The sequence below is a fragment of the Myotis yumanensis genome, unplaced genomic scaffold (genome assembly GCF_028538775.1).
Source record: "Myotis yumanensis isolate MYYU_CA2020_CCGP unplaced genomic scaffold, mMyoYum1.0.hap1 SCAF_11, whole genome shotgun sequence".
NCBI classification, from domain to species: Eukaryota; Metazoa; Chordata; class Mammalia; order Chiroptera; family Vespertilionidae; genus Myotis; species Myotis yumanensis.
The window spans coordinates 41,885,264-41,903,744 of NW_027223762.1; the positions used below are offsets into that span (position 1 = coordinate 41,885,264).

Here is an 18,481-nt window from a genome sequence, read left to right on the forward strand (position 1 = left end):
TGATAGGGACTTAGTACCAATACCTGGCCATCACCCAATAATGCAATGGTCTAACCAAGAGTTTATTTCTCCTTCCTCTAACAGTGTGAAAGGCATAGGTCAGCAGTGCATCTCTGCCCCTCATGGTCACTTAGGGACTTAGATTCTTTCCAAGGCATGCTCCTCCATCATTGCTCCTGGTTGTCGTCTCCAAAAATGGAGCTGGTACCCAGCAGGGATCAAACCTTGAAGCAACAAACTCCCAGGCCATTCACCACAATCAACGTGCAGAGCAGGGTCAGAAACTCTTCTAGGTGTACCAGGTAGGGGCCAAGGAATTAGTTCAGGGATTTAGGTGCTTACATGAGCTCTGGGAAGATTGAAGGAACAGGGAAGCTCTGAGTTCAAGAACACACACGACCAAACCTATAGACCAGGGAGCAAGGAGCCATTGCTCCTGCAGCTGCCATTCAACCCCCCAAAGCTGGGAAGGGGCCACCTTCCCTGTGCAGAGACAGTCCTCACCTCCGGGCTTGCCAACAGGAAATAGACAAAAGGGCAGGGAGGTGTGCTCTGCCTCACTTCCACGCTAGGAAGCTCACACAAGTGTTTCTAATTACATCACCTTAATTGGCATCCAGAAGCCTGAGTACAAGGGGTTCTTGGAAAATGGAGCAATGAGAAAAGGCAGCCTGGAATAGGGGAGTGAGGATGGGGGTTGAGAGAGCCCATCCATCTTATCTTCTACCCTGAGACACAGACATTGCTCCTTGCTCCATCTCATGCCCAGCATGTTCACCTCATCAATCTTTGCCTGTTCGTTGCCCTGAGGCTCCACTGAGAGGAGCCCTCCCTCCTACATCTGCCATCCTGGGTGCACTCAGCAGCCCCCCATCACCCCAACCGAGGCTCAGACACAACTCTCTTAATCTCCTTTGCTCAGTCAAGACACAAAAGAGCTGCTAAAAAGCAACTTTAAGTAAGAGAATACAAAGAAAGACATTTTTAAAGGGATCAAAAATTTCAAAGAGACATGTCTACATTGCCCAGAATTCCTGTCCAAATTAACTTGGCAATGTTACTCATAATCACATAAATTTGTATTGTTATAATAATAAAAACATAATATGCTAATTAGGCCAGAGATCCTTCCGGATGACCTTCCAGATGAAGCCGGGCTGCAAGGGAAGCCCGGGTCCCAGGTGCCAGAGGGAAGCTGGTGCCAGCAGCTGGGGAAAGGAAGGCCTACTCTTGCATGAATTTCATGCATCAGGCCTCTGGATTTTACACATTATTTACCACATAGTATGTACTATTTTATCTCACTATTAGAGGCCCGATGCACGAAATTTGTGCAAGGGGCTCGGCCCCTACTGCCTCAGCGGCTGCCTCTACCTTAGCCCCTGCCCGCCACAGCTTCGTCCAGAAGGTCGTCCGAAAGGATGTCTGGAAGGCTGTCCGGTCTAATTAGCATATTATGCATTTATTATTATAGATATCCCTGGGAATCAGACTTAACTCCCATTGTACAGATGAGAAAATTGATGCCAGAGAAGTTGAATGATGAGCCAAGGTCATGCTGCTGGTAAGTGGCACAGCCAAGCCTAGAATTCAGATTTGCTGCCTCCACTGTAGTTCTTTCTCCTCAAGGCCTGAGTGGCCTCCCTCCCTAAGTCAGTGGGCCCAGCGCACCCCCCCCCCCCACGCCCCCACGCTTCCAGTTGACTTGGTCCATTAGCAAGCAGAGCCTTAAGAGAGAAGCAGGGTCTGTGAAACATACCCCACATTCACTTCCCCTGAGGCTCTTCCTCCTCCACCCACACTGGGCATGAGCTGGGGTTCATCTTGGCCACATCACCGGCAGGGTTAACAGTGGGTCAGAAGTGCTTCTTTGCCAAGAGTAGAGAAGAGGAACAGACCCACAGGCGTTGTCCCCAGGGAGCTTCAGCAGGTGCAGAGAGATGCCTGGCGGCCTTCACACAGGGGTAGGTGGAAGCTTACAGCCCCACGGGCTGTGGGGCCTCACAGGAGAGCTGAGACTTAAATAGGACCCCAGGGTTAGTCGCAGGTCAGGTGGAAGAGCTGCTGTATCACAGGACCCTTGGACAAGTCATTCAAACTCTAGGCCTCATCTTGCCACCTGTAAAGTGGAGATTTTACTAGAACCTTCCTCAGAGTTGTAGTGAGGAGTCGATTAGGCCACTGGCATAACAGTAACAGCTGACGTTGCACAGAGGGATCCGTGGGCCATGCCCCACTCTAAGCTTGTATACAAGAACTCTCTTAATCCACACAACAGCCTCAAGGGGGAGGTACTCTAATGTTTTCACAGAAGAACAACTGAGACACAAAAGTCAGGTAACTGGTTTTCCCAGCAAAAAGGGGCAAAGCTGGGATTGGACCCGGACAGTCTGGCCACAGAACTTGAGTCTTTAACCACCAATCTCTCCTGCTTCATGTAATTCCCACTGTCCTGTAAGTGATGGCTACAGCAGCAGAGATGATTTATGAGCCAGACAGAACGTCCAGAAATTCAGCTATTGTATAGATAAACCCTAAGGCACTCATGCAGAGGGATGTTCTGAGCACCAGTGCAAAAGCTACAGTCAGAGCTGGTTGAGAGGACGCTGAAGCACAGGGCTCCATTCCCATGGCCTGGTAGCGAGATATTAAGAAAGGCTCATTGGGGCCACCTCAGAGAGGGCCTGGAGTCCCTCTTCAAGGTGGGAATGGGAAATGCTTGTCAGATATAAGAAGGGTAAGATTACAACAAAAGCAGGGCTTAGGGGAGAGCGAAGAAGCAGTGGGGTGCAGGCTGCTTTGGGGAAGATAGGGGGAGCTAAGAGGCGAATGTGTGCTGCGAAGACCCTTGTCCTGCAGGAGGAAGCCTTCTGAGGCCCGGCAGGTCCCTTTTCTATCCTAAAACCCCCTTCCCACAAGCAACCCAGGCCTCCTTACTCCTCTGTGATTTTTCCTGGGGTCTGGGGCCTTCACTGACTGTGGGATTGGTTGGCTTTGAGCTGCAGGAATTGCTGGCAGCAGATAGAGTTAGAGTGACTTATAAGTGGCCCTTCTAAGTGAGAACAATACCAAGGGAGAGGGTCTTTCTGGCAAGTATGGTGCAGGCACACTGGGGGGACTGGGCCAAAGCCCAGGCCTAAATCTGGGTACAGTGTATGGGAGCAAGTGTTAGTAGAGGACACTCAGAGTTGCTGACTGTAACATGGGCACATTTTCCTCTAAACTAGTGACTTTCCTCATCCTCAAAATGCTGAGACATCTTCCAGAATGTGTTCACTCTCCGGACGGAGAAGTTGTCCCTTGACCCCAGAAAAGCAGGCCTGGGAGGTCATTTCATGACAGCAAAGAAGTCTGTGCTTTCTTCCCCTCTGCCAGAGTCAGGCTCTCCCCTAAGTCACAGTGTGAGAGCCCACCCTCCATCAGGTTGGGTTCTTGTATCCAGAAAGACTGGAAACCATGGCTCTGGGAGAAGAGGCTGTGGACATCAAGGTGCCAACAGCACAGCCCATGTGGTGACAATTGTCTGTCACTGCCTGCTACTGCCACCAACACAATCCATGGTCACCACCAGGGGCAGCTGTACAGGGTTTCCACAGCAGAGACAGGGTGGGGCAGGCCCTGGAGGGTGAGAGCTGGCCACTTCCCCCAGGATAGCTGAGGACTTCACTCTGGCTCCTCAGATGGCTCCACTCAGTCTGCAGACAACTTGGTTCCTCTGCCATTCCGACTCCCTCTTGGGGGAATTGCAGCTTTCAGAACCTCCCTGGGAAGAGAGACAGGGCCAACCCAGGCATGAGAATTGACTCTGGAGTGAGCAGGAGAGAATCCTTCATGTTTATTGGTCCCTGTCCCGTTACCTTTGGACCACAGGCTGTGGTTGGCTGGATTGATGATGCAGAGCTGCCTGCTACTCCAGAATGTCACCTCCCTCAGGCTTCAAGCTCCACAGGACTCCTTGCTGTGGCTGTGAGGGGCTGAGTCTCCCTGCCTCCTGCTAGAATAGCAACTACACAGGGCTGGGACTTTTATCTGTTTGTTTCAATGTTGAATCCCAAAATCCTAGAAGAGTGCCCGGTATATAGTAAAGGCACAAAAATATTCCTTGATTGAATGAATATTGATAAAAAGCAAAATTCTTCAAGTAGATTTTAGAGGTTATGAATCCTTAGACATAAAAAAAGGAACTCTGCCAAAACCGGTTTGGCTCAATGGATAGAGAGTCGGCCTGCGGACTGAGGGGTCCCCAGTTGGATTCTGGTCAGGGGCATGTACCTGGGTTGCGGGCACATCCCCAGTGGGGAGTGTGCACGAGGCAGCTTGTTGATGTTTCTCTCTCATCGATGTTTCTAGCTCTCTGTCTCTCTCCCTTCCTCTCTGTAAAAAATCAATAAAATATATTTTTTTAAAAAGGAACTCTGAAATACATAAATCTAAAGCTTTATAAATACAAGACTGTGATAAAATGATACACATAGATTAATGTTAAACATGCAAGAGTTGTATTTTTTTTAATCCTCTTAGAGAAATTGATAGGTTGGGCAGACAAATTATAAATGAAGGATATACGTAGAACATCTAAATAATAACAATCACAAGCCTAATGTAATAAATATGCCCATGGAACATTTATAAAAAGCGAGCCCATACAAGACCAAAAGAAAATCACAGTAAATTCCAAAAAAGCAGGACATATTATTTAACACTGGCTGCTATTTTATTTAGTATAAGACAGGAAAATCCTAAAAATAAAAATACACACATTCATGTCTGTTTTTCCCCAAAAATCTACTATAATGACAGTGAAGAAATAAAAACAAGAAAAACACAGGATGACAAAGAGAATGGGAGAAGAATCAATAGCAGACAAGGCATTTCAACGACATTTGGAAGCTGGGAGTGGATGGATGAGTGGTAGCTGACTCAGCAAAACTGAGAAAATGGAACTCTACCACAGTCGTAGTGTCTGAATAGGGGTAGCGAATAAAAATCAGGACAACTCGGTGAACTCAGAACTCAGAAATACCTGTTACCTCTGAAGGCAGGGGTGCAGGGCAGACTGAAAACAGAAGAACTGGCTTACCCATCTCCTCCTCCACCTTCAGTAACCAGGCAACACCCCACTGCCTATATTGCAGAAGGGTGGTTTATATCCAGAGAGGTCCGCACAGCCAGACTGAAGCAGGGAGCTTCAGGGGCCTCGATATATGAAACAGGGAGCTGCCTGGCCCCCTTTTCTCTCTGGGCCCATAGACTGCTAGCCGCTCAGCTTCTATTTCCCAGGCCAAATATTGAAGAATTTCTTTTTGAGGAGTGTGTTACCCTGGTGTTACTGGATGGGGTCTGGGCCTGGGGTGGGTCTGCCTAGGGCCTGCTAGTAGTGTGTGGGTCCTTGACTTTGTGTAGGAAAGATTTCACAGCTTGGTCCAGGTGGCTTTTGAGAGTATGTTTTGTAAAGCCAGGGACAGTGAAATAAAGGGAGGATTTAAGGTAGAAGAAGCAGCAGGAGAGGAAAAGTCAGAGAATAGGGGGCCTTAGAGACTGGGTTAGGGGATTAGCCCAGGGCAAGCTGCCACTGACCGCTGCTCCCCTGGTTGCAAGTCTTGTGGGGCCCCTTGGAGTTTAGGAGACAAACAGCAGAGATACAAGGAGTGGGTGTGCTCTTGTGAGAGAGCGCGTCATGGATCCTTTGTCTTGAGGCTTCTTATCTTTCTTTGGCCAGAATCCTAGGGGAGGTCTCAGAGGAGGTTCTTAACAAATAGTCATTAACTTTTCAGGTGTGTCCTTCAATGTGTTGATTCATCACACACATTGTGAAAACCGTGTGATTCATTAGCTGGATGTAAATTGCTCAGATTTTTGGCCTTGTTTAATTATATTGTCTCAGTTTCCCTTATTCCACTTGTCAAGGAATCTCCCTAGCTTCTTACTGTCCTGACTCACTTGGAGGAACTGCAATCAGAAATGCAGGGATACTCTGATGACAGATGGAGCTAGCCACTTCATGCCCTTCAGTAGAACCCACCAATCACCAAGCTTGTCCCATGAAGATCTAAAAACTTTTGGAAAACTTAAAGGAGACTTGCCCTGCTAGATAACCAAACATATTATAAAACTACAATAATTAAAACAATGTGTTTCTTGTAAAGGAAAAGGGAATTCATTGGAATGCAATCAAGAGTCCAGAAACGAACTTGTGAATTTCGTATTGAAAAAGTTGGCTTTTCAAGTGAGTGAAAAAGAGTATGTTATCATTTAATGATATTTGAGAAAATTCCAGATGGCTTAGTAATATAAATGTAAAAAATAAAGCTATATGAAAGTAGTAGAAGAAATACAGCAAAATGTTATTTCAATCCTGGGATAGAGGAGGGGTCTCTAAGATTAATAAAAAGCTAAGAAGCCATGTAAGAAAAAGCCAAAAAAAAAAATATGAATGCACACAGATTAAAGTCTGATTCAACCAAAGATATCATAGAAGATAAATATATTTCCATTTCTGATCAAAGGAGTAACTGGACCAGCCCTTTGCTGTAAGCAACTAGAAAACTGGACAAAATACACGAAACAATTATTTTCAGACATTGGACAACAGAGCAAAACTGTGATTCAAGCTTCTGGATGGGGAAGCAGACCAGATGAATCCACAACACCCCAGGGTTCTTCCTTGACACTCCTTTCAGACCACAGTGCAGGGAAGGGGCCTCCACAGGGTCATGACAGTCTCACTAAGCTGGAGAGAAGAAAATGGGAGTTTGGGGAGACAGAGAGTGCTTGAATCTGGAAAGGAGTACAAAGGGGAGGGAGCTGTGCAGTGAAAGCACTCCAGCAATGTTAAGGTTCCCTCTGCATGCATAGGGTGAGGGGACACCATAAGGCGGGGCAAAGAACTGCTCAGAAATTCTTATTCTGAACTGAGCTGGCAGAAAGCTGAGTCCCAGGAAGGGGAGATGGGGTCACAAGACGAGGCCAAAGCCAGAGAGTGTAACAGTCTGAAGACAAGACGAGACCAGCCACCGGAGAGAAAGAAGGTTTTGCAGTGGTTTAAAGGCCTGGAAAGATCCAGCCCCAGCCCATCTGCTACAAAGGAAATGCAGGGGACAATGGGGTGGCCATGACTTGTTTCAGGAGAAGGGACACCGAGGAAGGAGAACCAATCCCAGGAGAAGAGGGTGTGGCGGCTGTCGCAGAGACAAGTACAAAGCTTCTGCTCATCCACAAGTGTTTATTGAAGACCTGCTGTCTGACAGGCCTGCGCTGGTTGCTGAGGCGGATACAGAAGCACAGCAAGGCATTTGCCTTGAGAAGCTGTTCATCCCATAGGGTCCTACGAGGTAAGCATGTTTGAAGGGTTAAATAAAAGGACAGGGCAGGAAACACAAAAGGCCAAATGGAAGGCCCCAGAGAACAAGTTGGGTTCAGAGGCTCAACAGGACATCATTGTGGGAAGGGTCTGGAGCTGGCAGGGGCAGTGAGCCCTCAGCCCTGGCTTACTTCAGGCCACACCCTGGCTGAGGGGCTTCTTGCAGATCCACTGATAGAGGGCATTACAGTTGTTGTCATTCCACTTCTGCTGAACATGAACACAATCTTCATCCTGCCCATTCCCGTGCTGCCAGTTGTCTGGCTGATTGTCGTTCCAAAACCTGGAAAGAAGAAGGCTAGATGAAAGAAGCCCCCCCCCCCCCACCCGCCTCTTCTGTGGCATAAGGAGCTGAAGTGACATGGGTCCCTATTTTCCTGGTGGCCCCAAGATGGGAACAGACTCACCATCAGGGTGCTCTGCTGAGGTTGTCCTTGGTTACTGAGTGTGGAGAGCGGTTACAATGTTTGGACAGTTTCAAACCTCCAACTAATGAGAGGGCACAGTCCTCTCATTGCCACGTGCAAGTCCCAGCTTGGGGGGCAGGGCCCTCCCAGCACAATTATAGCCAACAGCTATAGTTGTAAGCTTGAACCTATGGTCCGAACACGTGGCCCCATGTGTCTGAGTGATGTGGGCTTCATAGAGTTCAGGTGCATGTAACTGAGTAGGATCGAAACCCATGAGAATGTTGTAAACATCTTGACCACACCCTTACTTTGCCTCGTGGAATCTGGCTATAAAATAAAGACACGGCTTGTAGTCCGTGGCGCTGTTGCTAGCTCTCCATCAGAGAGGCTCTCCATCAGAGAGGAGAGCGTCCCACCCAGACCCAGCTATCTTCTCTTGTCTGTCTTTTCTCCATCCTTCACCGCCCCCTCTCAGGCTCACTGAACTTGGCTGAGCTGGCGTGGCACATAGGGCGCCCTGGGGCTGAGTATGCCATGGTCATGCTGGCTCTCCACAACTGAGGATCAAGGGAGAGAAAGGGTATCTGAAGCTATGAGCCCCCTCCCCAGATTTCACATTCAGATACCTTGTGATGGGGGACCAGGCCTATGTAGAGTGTAGACAAGCAAAACAAACAAATAAACAGGAAGGTCTTCTTATGGGCTGCCTGCCAACCCCAAGACCATGAGGAGGGGTTCAAGCAAAGATCGCAAATATGCCCATGTGTACACACACACGCCATACACATCACACACATCATGCACATCACACATGCACAAACATATCACCCATACATCACACATGAAAATACACACACACTGTACACACACATCATAATCACACACACTGCATATACACATCACATATACCATACACACATCAAACACATATCATACACATATCACACATATACCAGTAGCACTCAGTGGGCAGGTATACACACACAGGACAGGGAATCACTAAGCAGGCCTGCCCAAGACAGTACCTGGGACAACACCAGACAGTGACTGGACTCACACTCTGCTCCTAGCATAATTGAATGGTGTCCCATCAATCCAGCGCCAAGAGCCCTCCGTGCCACTGTCGGTGAGGCCAATCCAGTAGTAAGAGGACCGTGTGAACTCCGTCAGATATGCCTGTAAAGAAAAGGCAGTGCTGCTTGACCCCGAGTGAGGAGCTGGTTCCCCCAGCATGCAGAAGAGGAGTCCAGGGCACTGCCTCCTGGGCCCAGGGCATGCAGCCCACTCCTCTGAAGGAGCCGGGTCCCTCCCTGCGCCTCCCATGGTTTGTCCAGGACCTAGGGCAGCAGCCAGGTTCCCTCAAGGGAAGTTCAGCTTCTCCCGTGTTGACTTAATGAGGAGTGTGGCTTTACTGAGACAAAGAGACATGGCTGAGAGGGGCGGAGAGGGGAGGGGAGAGGCGGGGGGGGGGGGGGGGAGAAAGAGGAAGGGAGAGAGAGAGAGAGAGACCTGGAGACCTGGCCATGGTTTATTAAGAAGTTTTGTTTTACAAAATAGCATGTCCTTTGACAGACATACAAGAGCAGTCTCAGGATGACACAGGGATGGGCGGTGCTATAAAATGAATTACGCCAAACCTACTTTGTCAATAACCCTAGTCAGTGCTGACAAGTACCTTTGGCAAGTGAGCCCCCCAGAGCTATAATGCCTTTGGTGGTCCTCAAACTCCTTTTGTGCATCTGGCCTTGCCCAGAAGCCTGGGTCTCCTGTTCATGGACCCTCCATAGCCATTGGATTAACTGATATTAAAATCAAGATTGACAACCAGAGAGGAGGCTGAGGGGCTAAACGAGGGGATGGAGGGAAGAATGTTTCCAACACTTCAAGGGCAGTCACCTGGTGCCACCTCCCTTTCCTCCCTGCTGACATCTGTGGGCCTCTGGGTGTGGCCCTCATTCATTGAGGACTTTGGGGTTTGCTGTCAGTGCTTCTACCTCCAGTGCTAGATGCTCACTGGAATTCAATAAATATTTGCTCCCTGACTGATGAGGTGACATGAAAGTTTCTGCCACAACTGTTCTGAGAGGGGCAAAGCCAAAGTATCAATGGCCCTTATCCCATATCCACCCCAGCAGCACCATCCCAAACCCAAAGCTCTGACCTGCTCCTCTGCAGAGGTCACCGAGGCCAAGTGGGCTCCCTGGGACACACAGGACTTCTCAGCCTCCTGCCAAGACTTCTTGACGTGAGAAAAGTAATACATGTTCCTGTTGTAGACCTTCCAGCCTTGCAGGATCGACTGGAGAAGTTCATCTGGAGCAAAGGTTGGGGACGAGAGAGAACCAGGGGCTGGCTGTGGATATCCGAGAGCTGGCTTCCTGACCTCTGCAGGGACTGACCACTGAGTGTCACAAGACCATGCAATGCTTGTTGCCTTGCAAGGCCCAGGAGGCTGCACCCCTAGCCTACTACCCACTATGCAAGGGAGGTGCAGCCAGGAACACCTCACTCCATCACTCCAGGGATCCTCAGGCAGCTTTGTGGACTCCTGCTCTCTGGTTCTACTATCCTGTTTCCCAACTCATTGCTATCACCTGACAGTCCTCTGCACCTCAATTCCCTGCCATCTCCCTACGGGGAGATTTCACAGCCACCCCATGGCATCACTCCTTTCCTTGACTTTATCTCCATCCACTTCAGCTGCCCACACCCAGGGCCATACCTGGGATCTTGTCATCACCTGGTCTGCCTGACTTCACAATTTTCAATTAGCTCCTCCCTGAGCACAAACTCTGATTCTCTCATCTCTTTTGTCCCTCCCTGCCATGCACTCTGCTCCTTAACATCATCTGCACCTACAACTCTTCGAAATGGCGCCACACAGACTCCCTTAGTCATCCATTTATTCTTCTATTCAACATTCATGCCCGGCCAGCATGGCTCAGTGGTTGAGCGTCAATCTATGAACCAGGAGGTCACAGTTCAATTCCTGGTCAGGGCACATGCCTGGGTCGTGGGCCCGATCCCCAGTGTGGGGCATGCAGGAGGCAACCAATCAATGATTCTTTCTCGTCATTGATGTTTCTATCTCTCCCTCTTCCTTCCTCACTGAAATCAATAAAAATATATTTTTTAAAGATAGAAAAAAAATTCATTGTTCAACGTTCCTTAACATCTATGAACTAGGCACTTTAATACAAAGATCAATAAGACATTATTCATGCCCTCAAGGAAGGTACAGTCTAGAAAATCAGACCGGTGTTGGAGACGCATTGATTGAAAACCATGTTCATGTTACAATAGAGGCAGGAAAGAGGGTATGGTCTGCTTCACCTGCGCTGGATGTGGGACACAGGGAGGACACCCTAGGTGGGAGCTCACTTGAGGAACAGTCTTCCAGGTGTTCAGGGCCAAGGAGAGCATTCCTGGCACGGGGAAGAGTTGACAAAAAACCACGAAGGTGTGAAACAGCATGGCATGGTCTGGTCTGTTCAATCATCAGTGTGATCAGTACATAAGGGTAGGAGACAAAGTTGAGCAGGTTCACCAGCCCTGAATCGTTCATCCTTTGTGGAGGAGTTTGGGATTTTCCCCCTGTGAGCAATGGGAAGCCCCGAAGGTCACTGGTTCCTTTCTCTCACATCACATCAAGCCTATCTTAATCTAGAAAAACCCTCGCAAGCAAGTCCACCAAAATGTTAGCAGTGGGATCATATAGAAAATATAAACATTTTCACGGAAATGCAAGTGGTTATTTTCTCCTCTTTCTCTTTTTGAACATTTGCCACGTTGCCTATAATTAATATCTAGGTTTTATTATGTAAATATCGATGCTACATGGTTTTTTAACCCCTCCCTCTAGCCTGCCATTCCCCGCACCTTAGCCTCATCTCTGTCCTTTTCAGGCAAGCTTCTTGAATGACTTCTGCACCTTATCTTTCACTCACACCCACTGACCATGGTCTGGCCTCCAGGCCACACACAACTCTCCACTGAAACTTCATTGCATTGACTTACTAACTGGCCAGAGTCCATGTATGTTCCTTGGTATTTTTACCTGACCTCTCTAGGGTATTTGCCAGGACTAACCACTCTCTTCTTGAAAATGTGTCCTTCCTTGGTTCCCTAACCCGCTCCTGGTTCTCCTCCTGCCTCTAAGACTGCCTTCCCCAGACTCCTTCAAAAACGTCTCTTGCCCTATCCAGTTTGGCTCAATGGATAGAGCATTGGCCTGTGAACTGAAGGGTCCCGGGTTCTATTCCAGTCAAGGGCACATGCCTGGGTTGCAGGCTCGATCCCCAGTAGGGGGTGTGCAGGAGACAGCCAATCAATGACTCTCTCTCATCATTAATGTTTCCATCTCTCTCTCCCTCTCCCTTCCTCTCTCTAAAATCAATAAAAATATATTCCAAAAAACCCAAAAACATCTCTTTCCCTCGGGCACCTGAAGGCTGGTTTTCTGTTTCCACTCTCAGTCTTCTTCTCATAAAGCATTTTATCTCATGCAAACTCCCCACCTTCACTCCCATTGCCACAATCAGAACCAACATACCCAGGGCTCCCACATCTATGTCTGCAGCCAGGACCTCTCTCCTACGCTCCAGGTAGCCTGCAGGTGATGTCCCATGAATATCCCTCCAGCATTTCTGACTCAGCATGTCCAAACCTTGCTGCTCTTCTGTTTTATCCCCAATCTCAGCAGGACACCTACCTAGTCAGCCTCCTTGAAGCCCTTCGGTAGATACTCATTTCCTGAAGGATGAAAGCCAAGCTAAGAGGCCTTCCACATCTAGCCAGTCTCTCTCCAGGTGTGCCTACCTTCCTAGCACAGTGTTTTTCAAACTACGATTATCAACCCATTAGTACAGTGGTTCGCAACCTTGGCTGCATATTAGAATCACCTGGAAATCTTTTTAAAATCCTGATTTCTGGGCCTCATCCTCCGGAAATTCTGTTTCTTTGTGATGGGGTGTGGCCACAACATTAGTAACAAAGAAACAGAATTTCCGGAGGATGAGGCCCAGAAATCAGGATTTTAAAAAGATTCCCAGGTGATTCTAATGTGCGGCCAAGGTTGAGAACCACTGCATTAGTGGGTTGTGTCAAGGTGTTTCTTGTTTTTTAAGAATAAATTATGAAATATCATGGTGCATTCATATGGTAAAAGTTTTTTTTGCGAAGTGTGTGTGTGTGTGTGTGTGACACATCATTATACTGGGTCACAAGGTAAAATGAATTTCATGCTGTGGTTGCATTTAAAACAGTTTGATAGCACCATTCTGCCCCAACCTACGGTCCTTTCAGCCTGCACCTCTTCAACTGCCCTCTTGGCCGCAGTCCAGTCAGACAAGCTGCTTGAAGCTTCCTGAACCTCATGGTTTCACATGTCCTTGCCTGTGAACCTGCTACTTTCTTACCCTATTTGTTTGTCAAACACCTACTAGCTTTCACCTACTAGGACTCAGTTCCAGGGCCATCTTCTCCACAAAACATCTTTGGATCTTTTCTCCTCTGAAAGATTTCCTCCCCCTGCCCCTTGGAAGATCCCTTCTCTACACCAGAGGACATCGGCCCCCAGAAGATTTCTTTCCCTTCTTTTCCTCCCGCTCACCCCCAGTTCCTAGACCAGTGATGGTGAACCTATGACACGCGCGTCAGAGGTGACACTCAAACTCATTTTTTTAGTTGATTTTTCTTTGTTAAATGGCATTTAAATATATAAAATAAATATCAAAAATATAAATCTTTGTTTTACCATGGTTGCAAATATCAAAAAATTTCTATATGTGACACGGCACCAGAGTTAAGATAGGGTTTTTCAAAATGCTGACACGCCGAGCTCAAAAGGTTCGCCATCACTGCCCTAGACCTACTCTCACATAACACTCATGACGCCTCTCCGCCTCTCTGCCTCTCCGCATGCCTTTCACGCAAGGCTGCTCTACCAGCCTGTGAGCTTCAAGGGCCGGCATCGCACCTTATTCATCCTTATGCCCCTGATGCATAATAGGGCCTCAAAAAATGTTTGTCAGATGAATGTATGAATGCTGGATACTGTGTTAAATGCTTTACATGTGTAAACTCATTTAATCCTCACTGTGAGGCGAATATTATTGTCCTCACTTTGCAGGTGAGAAAATTGAAGGTAAGCAACTTGATCAGAGTTAGTGATAGCAGGATGTCAGATAAAGCTACCTGGCCCCACTAGCACCCACTGTCTTTCCACGCACCGTCACCATACATAGGTCCTGTGCCGCCCCCCGCCCCCCCACCACCAAGTATCAGTCTGGCCAGATGATAAGCAACTTGAAAGCAGGGACTCTGCTGCCTATGCCACCTCCACCACAGCCTAGGCACATCGAGCCTATTTGGTTGGATTTGGCCCCTTTATTGCACCCACACTTCTTCCCGGAGGGATGCCTGGTGAAGTAAGCAAAAGGCCAAAGGGACCGGAGACCACCCTCCCAAGAGACCGTACCTTCCCCAGGCCAATCCCTCCCTCCCACTTACTTTGGGATTTCTGTAGCTGCTCCTGCGAAGCAAAGGCTGCACGGAGGGTCTCCAGGCTACGCTGCTGCTCCTGGACTTTCGCAGTTAGTTCTTTAGTGCTCGCTACCTCCCCTTTTAACCTCTGAACCTCGACATTGGCCGCCTGCAGATTGCTCTCTAGCATCCGGGTCTTGGAGTTCAAGGCCGCGACATCCTTCATTCCTTGTTTTAGGATCTGCATCTCCCTGCTGGCATTTTCCAACTGATCATTTAACACCTGAATATTGGAATGTAAGGCATTGGTGTTTTCCAGCTCTGTTTTCAATCCTTGGATCTGAGCACTGGTCTGCTCTAGGCGACCGTTTGCTATCTGGGTCTGGGTAGTGGCAGTTCCCAAATCTCTTTTTAACAAGTGAATCTCATTGTCAGCCCTTTCCAAACGACCTCTTAATGACTGGATCTCAGCAGTGGTGTTGTCTAAACTGCTTTTTATAAGGGTCTGGGTCTGGGAGTTTAAATCTCTTGCGTTTTGCAGGCTTCCCTTTAGCTTCTGAATCTCAGCATTGGTTCTTTTCAAACTATCACTTAAAACCTGATTCTGGTCCCTTAAATGATTGACACTGTCCAGATTGCCTCTTAAAACAAGGATCTGAGCATTAGCATTCTTTAAACTATTGTTTGCCAATTGGGCCTGGGCATTTGCCATTTCCAACCCTGCCTTCAACGCCTGAATTTCAGAGTTGGTGTTTTCTAAGCCTCTGCTTAATATGTTGAGCTCAAAGCTGGTGTTTTCTAAACTGGTTTTTAAGAAACTCTGGGCCTGGGAATTTAAAGCATTTGCCTTTTCCAGATCTCCCTTTTGTCTCCGGATCTCAGCACTGGCCCTGTCCAAGGAACTTTTTAACATCTGGGCCTGGAAACTCAAGGTACTGGCATCTTTTTGAACGCCTTTTACCATCTGGATGTCAGCACTGGCATTTTTCAGATGACCACCGAGCATCTGGATCTGAGAACTGACATTGTCCACTCTGCACATCAACATCTGGATCTCCATGGTCCAGGTGCTGGAGTTCTCCACGTGGTCTTTAAACATCTGGAGGGTCTCTTGTAACTCTGCCACCCCAAAGCGGTAGGGATCTGGAGGGAGGAGAAGGCAGCCAAAGGGGCCCATTACATAGGAAAACATTAATTATATGAGCCAAGCAGAGTGTTCTTGAATTTTCCAAGGGGAATGTCTGCGACACAGCCCTGAGTGCTCCTCAAGCAACCTGCTGCTCCCTGCAGCCACCGAGACCCTGGGGACGGGCCACCTGAGAATGTGAGCCCAAAAATAAAATAAAGGTCTATCCCAAGTGAACTGTGGTGCAGAAAGATTAAAATACTTGCCTACTGTAAACTAGCTGCCATCAAGAGTCATTTTAATAGACAAATCCTACATAATAAAAGTGTAATATGCAAATAGACCTAACAGTGGAACGACCGGTCGCTATGACGTGCACTGACCACCAAGGGGCAGATGCTCAACACAGGAGTTGCCTGGGTCAGTGCACTCCCGGGGGGGGAGCCATTTAGCCAGAAGCTGGGCGGCTGGCAAGCACAGGGGCGGTGGCGGGAGCCTCTCCTGTCTCTGCAACAGCGCTAAGGATGTCCCCCGAGGGGTCCCAGACTGCGAAAGGGTGCAGGCTGGGCTGAGGGATGCCCCCCCACACACACACACACAATGCACGAATGCCGTGCATGGGGCCTCTAATAGATCAACGGAACAGAATAGAAAATCCAGAAATACACCCATACATGTACGAACAATTGATTTCAATGAAGATACAAAGGCAATTCATGGAGAAAGCATAATTGTTTCAACAAATGATACTGAAACAATTGTATATCCATATGCCAAAAACAGGAATCTCGTATACAAAATTTAACTCAAAATTAATCCTAGGCCTAAATGTAAAACCCAAAACTATAACATTTCCAGAAGGAAACATCAAGAATGTCTTTGTGACGTTGGCAAAGGCAAAGATTTCTCAGATATGAGACCAAAAGCACAACCCATAAAAGAAAGAAATCTATAAATTACTAGTATACATAATCAAAATTTAAATCTTGTTAAGAGAATGAAAAGATAAGCCATGGACTGAGAGAAAATATTTGCAAACCATATGACTGATAAAGACTACTCAAATAAAGAGTACACATGATATGATCCCTTTTATGTAAAACTCTGGAAAATGCCAAGTGATCTACATTACAGCAAGTAGATCGGTGGTCGCCTGGGGATGAAGGGAGGAGGAGAGAGGGAATGATGGCAAAGGGCACAAGTAAATTTGGGAGGAGGATGATGAATATGTTCATTGTCTTGATTGTGGTGATGGTTTCATGGGCATATACATATGTCAAAAGTTCTTAGAGTGTACATTTTAAATATGGGTATCTAATTATGTGTCAATTATACCTCAATAAAGCTGTTCTCTAAAAAAGAAATCACGCCTTTCTGTGAGGATAGTGGCACTCATTCAAGGGCAGGGAGTGTTAGGGGAGAGGCCCATCCTAGGGTCTGGGCACCCGGATGCCCCAGCTCCCTCCCACCCATCCGCTCCACTGTGGCTACTCACTGTCGGGTTCCACAGGTAACTGCCAGGTGCTGTTGTCTCCCAGAAACTCTCGGGAGTAGGCATAGGCCTCCGGGGCAGGTCTTGGTTTCTGTAGAACTGAGACACCCCATTCCTGGGTCAGCACAATCCCTCAGCATTGAGTCTGAGAATGGGCTGCCCCCTCCCCTAGTCAGGTTCCAGAAGGGGGGAGGTGTCACCCAGTACCCCTCGGAGCTTCTGCTCTTGGGCCTCTGCTCTTGGGAGGCTCCCTTTTGTCAGTGGCCTCTTTCCAGGAAAGAGAGAGCCTGTGGGGTTCAGATTACCTAGGAGCTTACCCACAACAAAGAGAACAGTCAGAGAGGTGGCAATGATCATGACCATAAATACCAGGCTGGCCAGAACAAGCCTTGACATCTTGGGGGCCGCTGGAGCCACTGCCGAGGAGTCCAGGCCTGTGGGGGAGACACCAGAGTCCAGGAGGAGAGTGCGGGCTGGGCAGAGTTAGCCCCTCGGGCTCAGTCTCCCGGCCTGTCTGCTGTGGATGAGAACACCTGCACTGATCACGGAGAAGGGGCATGAAGCCTGGTAGCAACACAAAGGCTGGAGAAGGTGTACAGGGCACAGAACCCGGCCTGGACAAGGAGGGCAACAGAAGAGTGATTTGAATGAGACAAGAGGGAAGGATGGAGGGAGGCAGGAGGGGAGGGAGAGAGCGAGAATCCTGACCTCGGAGTCCCAGGCCCAGTCTGGCCCATGAATCCTGACCAGAGCAAGACTCACAGGTCTTTGGGGCTGCTGCCTCCTCCACAAACTGACATGGATCGGTCCTGCAAACTCCCTCTGCCTGGGTCAGAAGGCCCCCTGTTCGTGTCCTAAGAAGGGCTGTGCCGGGGAGTCTGGGAGCTGATCCCCTGAACCTCATGGGGTACAGAGATGGGATTCCAAACCAGGTCCCTCTGAATTCGAAGTCCATGCTCTCTCTTGCCAGGTTGCCATCCTTAAATAAAGGTCTGGGGGATTTCGTGCAGAGACTGGAGGGTACCCTGCCTCTCTGTCCTCTCCCGACCCTTGCCTGTTTGTTCTGGAGGCTGACATAGCGATGAGCATAGGGAGCTCTGGGCTGCCAAGAGGGTGCTGAGAAAATGGCGGAGGGATGGGGTTCAAGCAAGCCAGTGCCTGATTGAGGGCGGCTGAGCCCCCAGTGTCCTCACCGTGAGGGTGCAGGGAGACAGACTGGTTGTCTCTGCAGAAGCGGACCTTGTCATAATTCATCTCTGCTTCCTTCCTCCTCCAGAGCTGCTCCCCGCCTCAGCCCCTGAAGGGTTGTGCTGTGGGCCCGTAGTGGTGGGAGGGAAGCTGAGATACCCTGGACTTTTATGCTCCTGACCACACCTAAACTCTGCCTTCCTCCTCCTCCTCTCCCCGCTGACTCTGCAGAAGCCCCCCAGTAAGGCCCCTCCCCCCAGGACACCCAGGCACCAGTCTGCCCAGGCACTATCCTCTTCCTCTTCCCAGTCCACACTAGTCCTCACCCTCCCCTCAGGCCCATCACCCCAACATCTGCTCTCCAGCGTAGCCCCCAAACACTAGCCTCCTCCCCCAAATCACAAACACTTTCACCAGCAACT

At 48.7% G+C, this 18,481-nt stretch overlaps 1 protein-coding gene across 1 annotated transcript; it reads right to left on the reverse strand.

Annotated features, from left to right (window-relative positions):
• Window positions 1-7,213: 7,213 nt before the first annotated feature.
• Window positions 7,214-18,131, reverse strand: CLEC4F (C-type lectin domain family 4 member F). The gene is made up of 7 exons (XM_070428460.1): window positions 18,065-18,131; window positions 17,189-17,305; window positions 16,875-16,970; window positions 14,281-15,396; window positions 9,932-10,083; window positions 8,828-8,946; window positions 7,214-7,643 (listed from the first exon to the last, which is right to left on the reverse strand). Exons 1-7 carry the CDS (start codon window positions 18,123-18,125, stop codon window positions 7,493-7,495), a joined length of 1,812 nt encoding a protein of 603 aa, XP_070284561.1. The 5' UTR covers window positions 18,126-18,131; the 3' UTR covers window positions 7,214-7,492.
• Window positions 18,132-18,481: the final 350 nt, after the last annotated feature.

Excerpts from the sequence above, each read along its gene's own strand:
- CLEC4F (XM_070428460.1), bottom strand. The coding sequence starts at position 18,125 with ATGAATTATGACAAGGTCCGCTTCTGCAGAGACAACCAGTCTGTCTCC. Across the intron at positions 16,971-17,188 it reads GACTGTTCTCTTTGTTGTGG|TTCTACAGAAACCAAGACCT; the intron begins GTAAGCTCCTAG and ends GGGGTGTCTCAG. Across the intron at positions 15,397-16,874 it reads GTTACCTGTGGAACCCGACA|ATCCCTACCGCTTTGGGGTG; the intron begins GTGAGTAGCCAC and ends TCCTCCCTCCAG.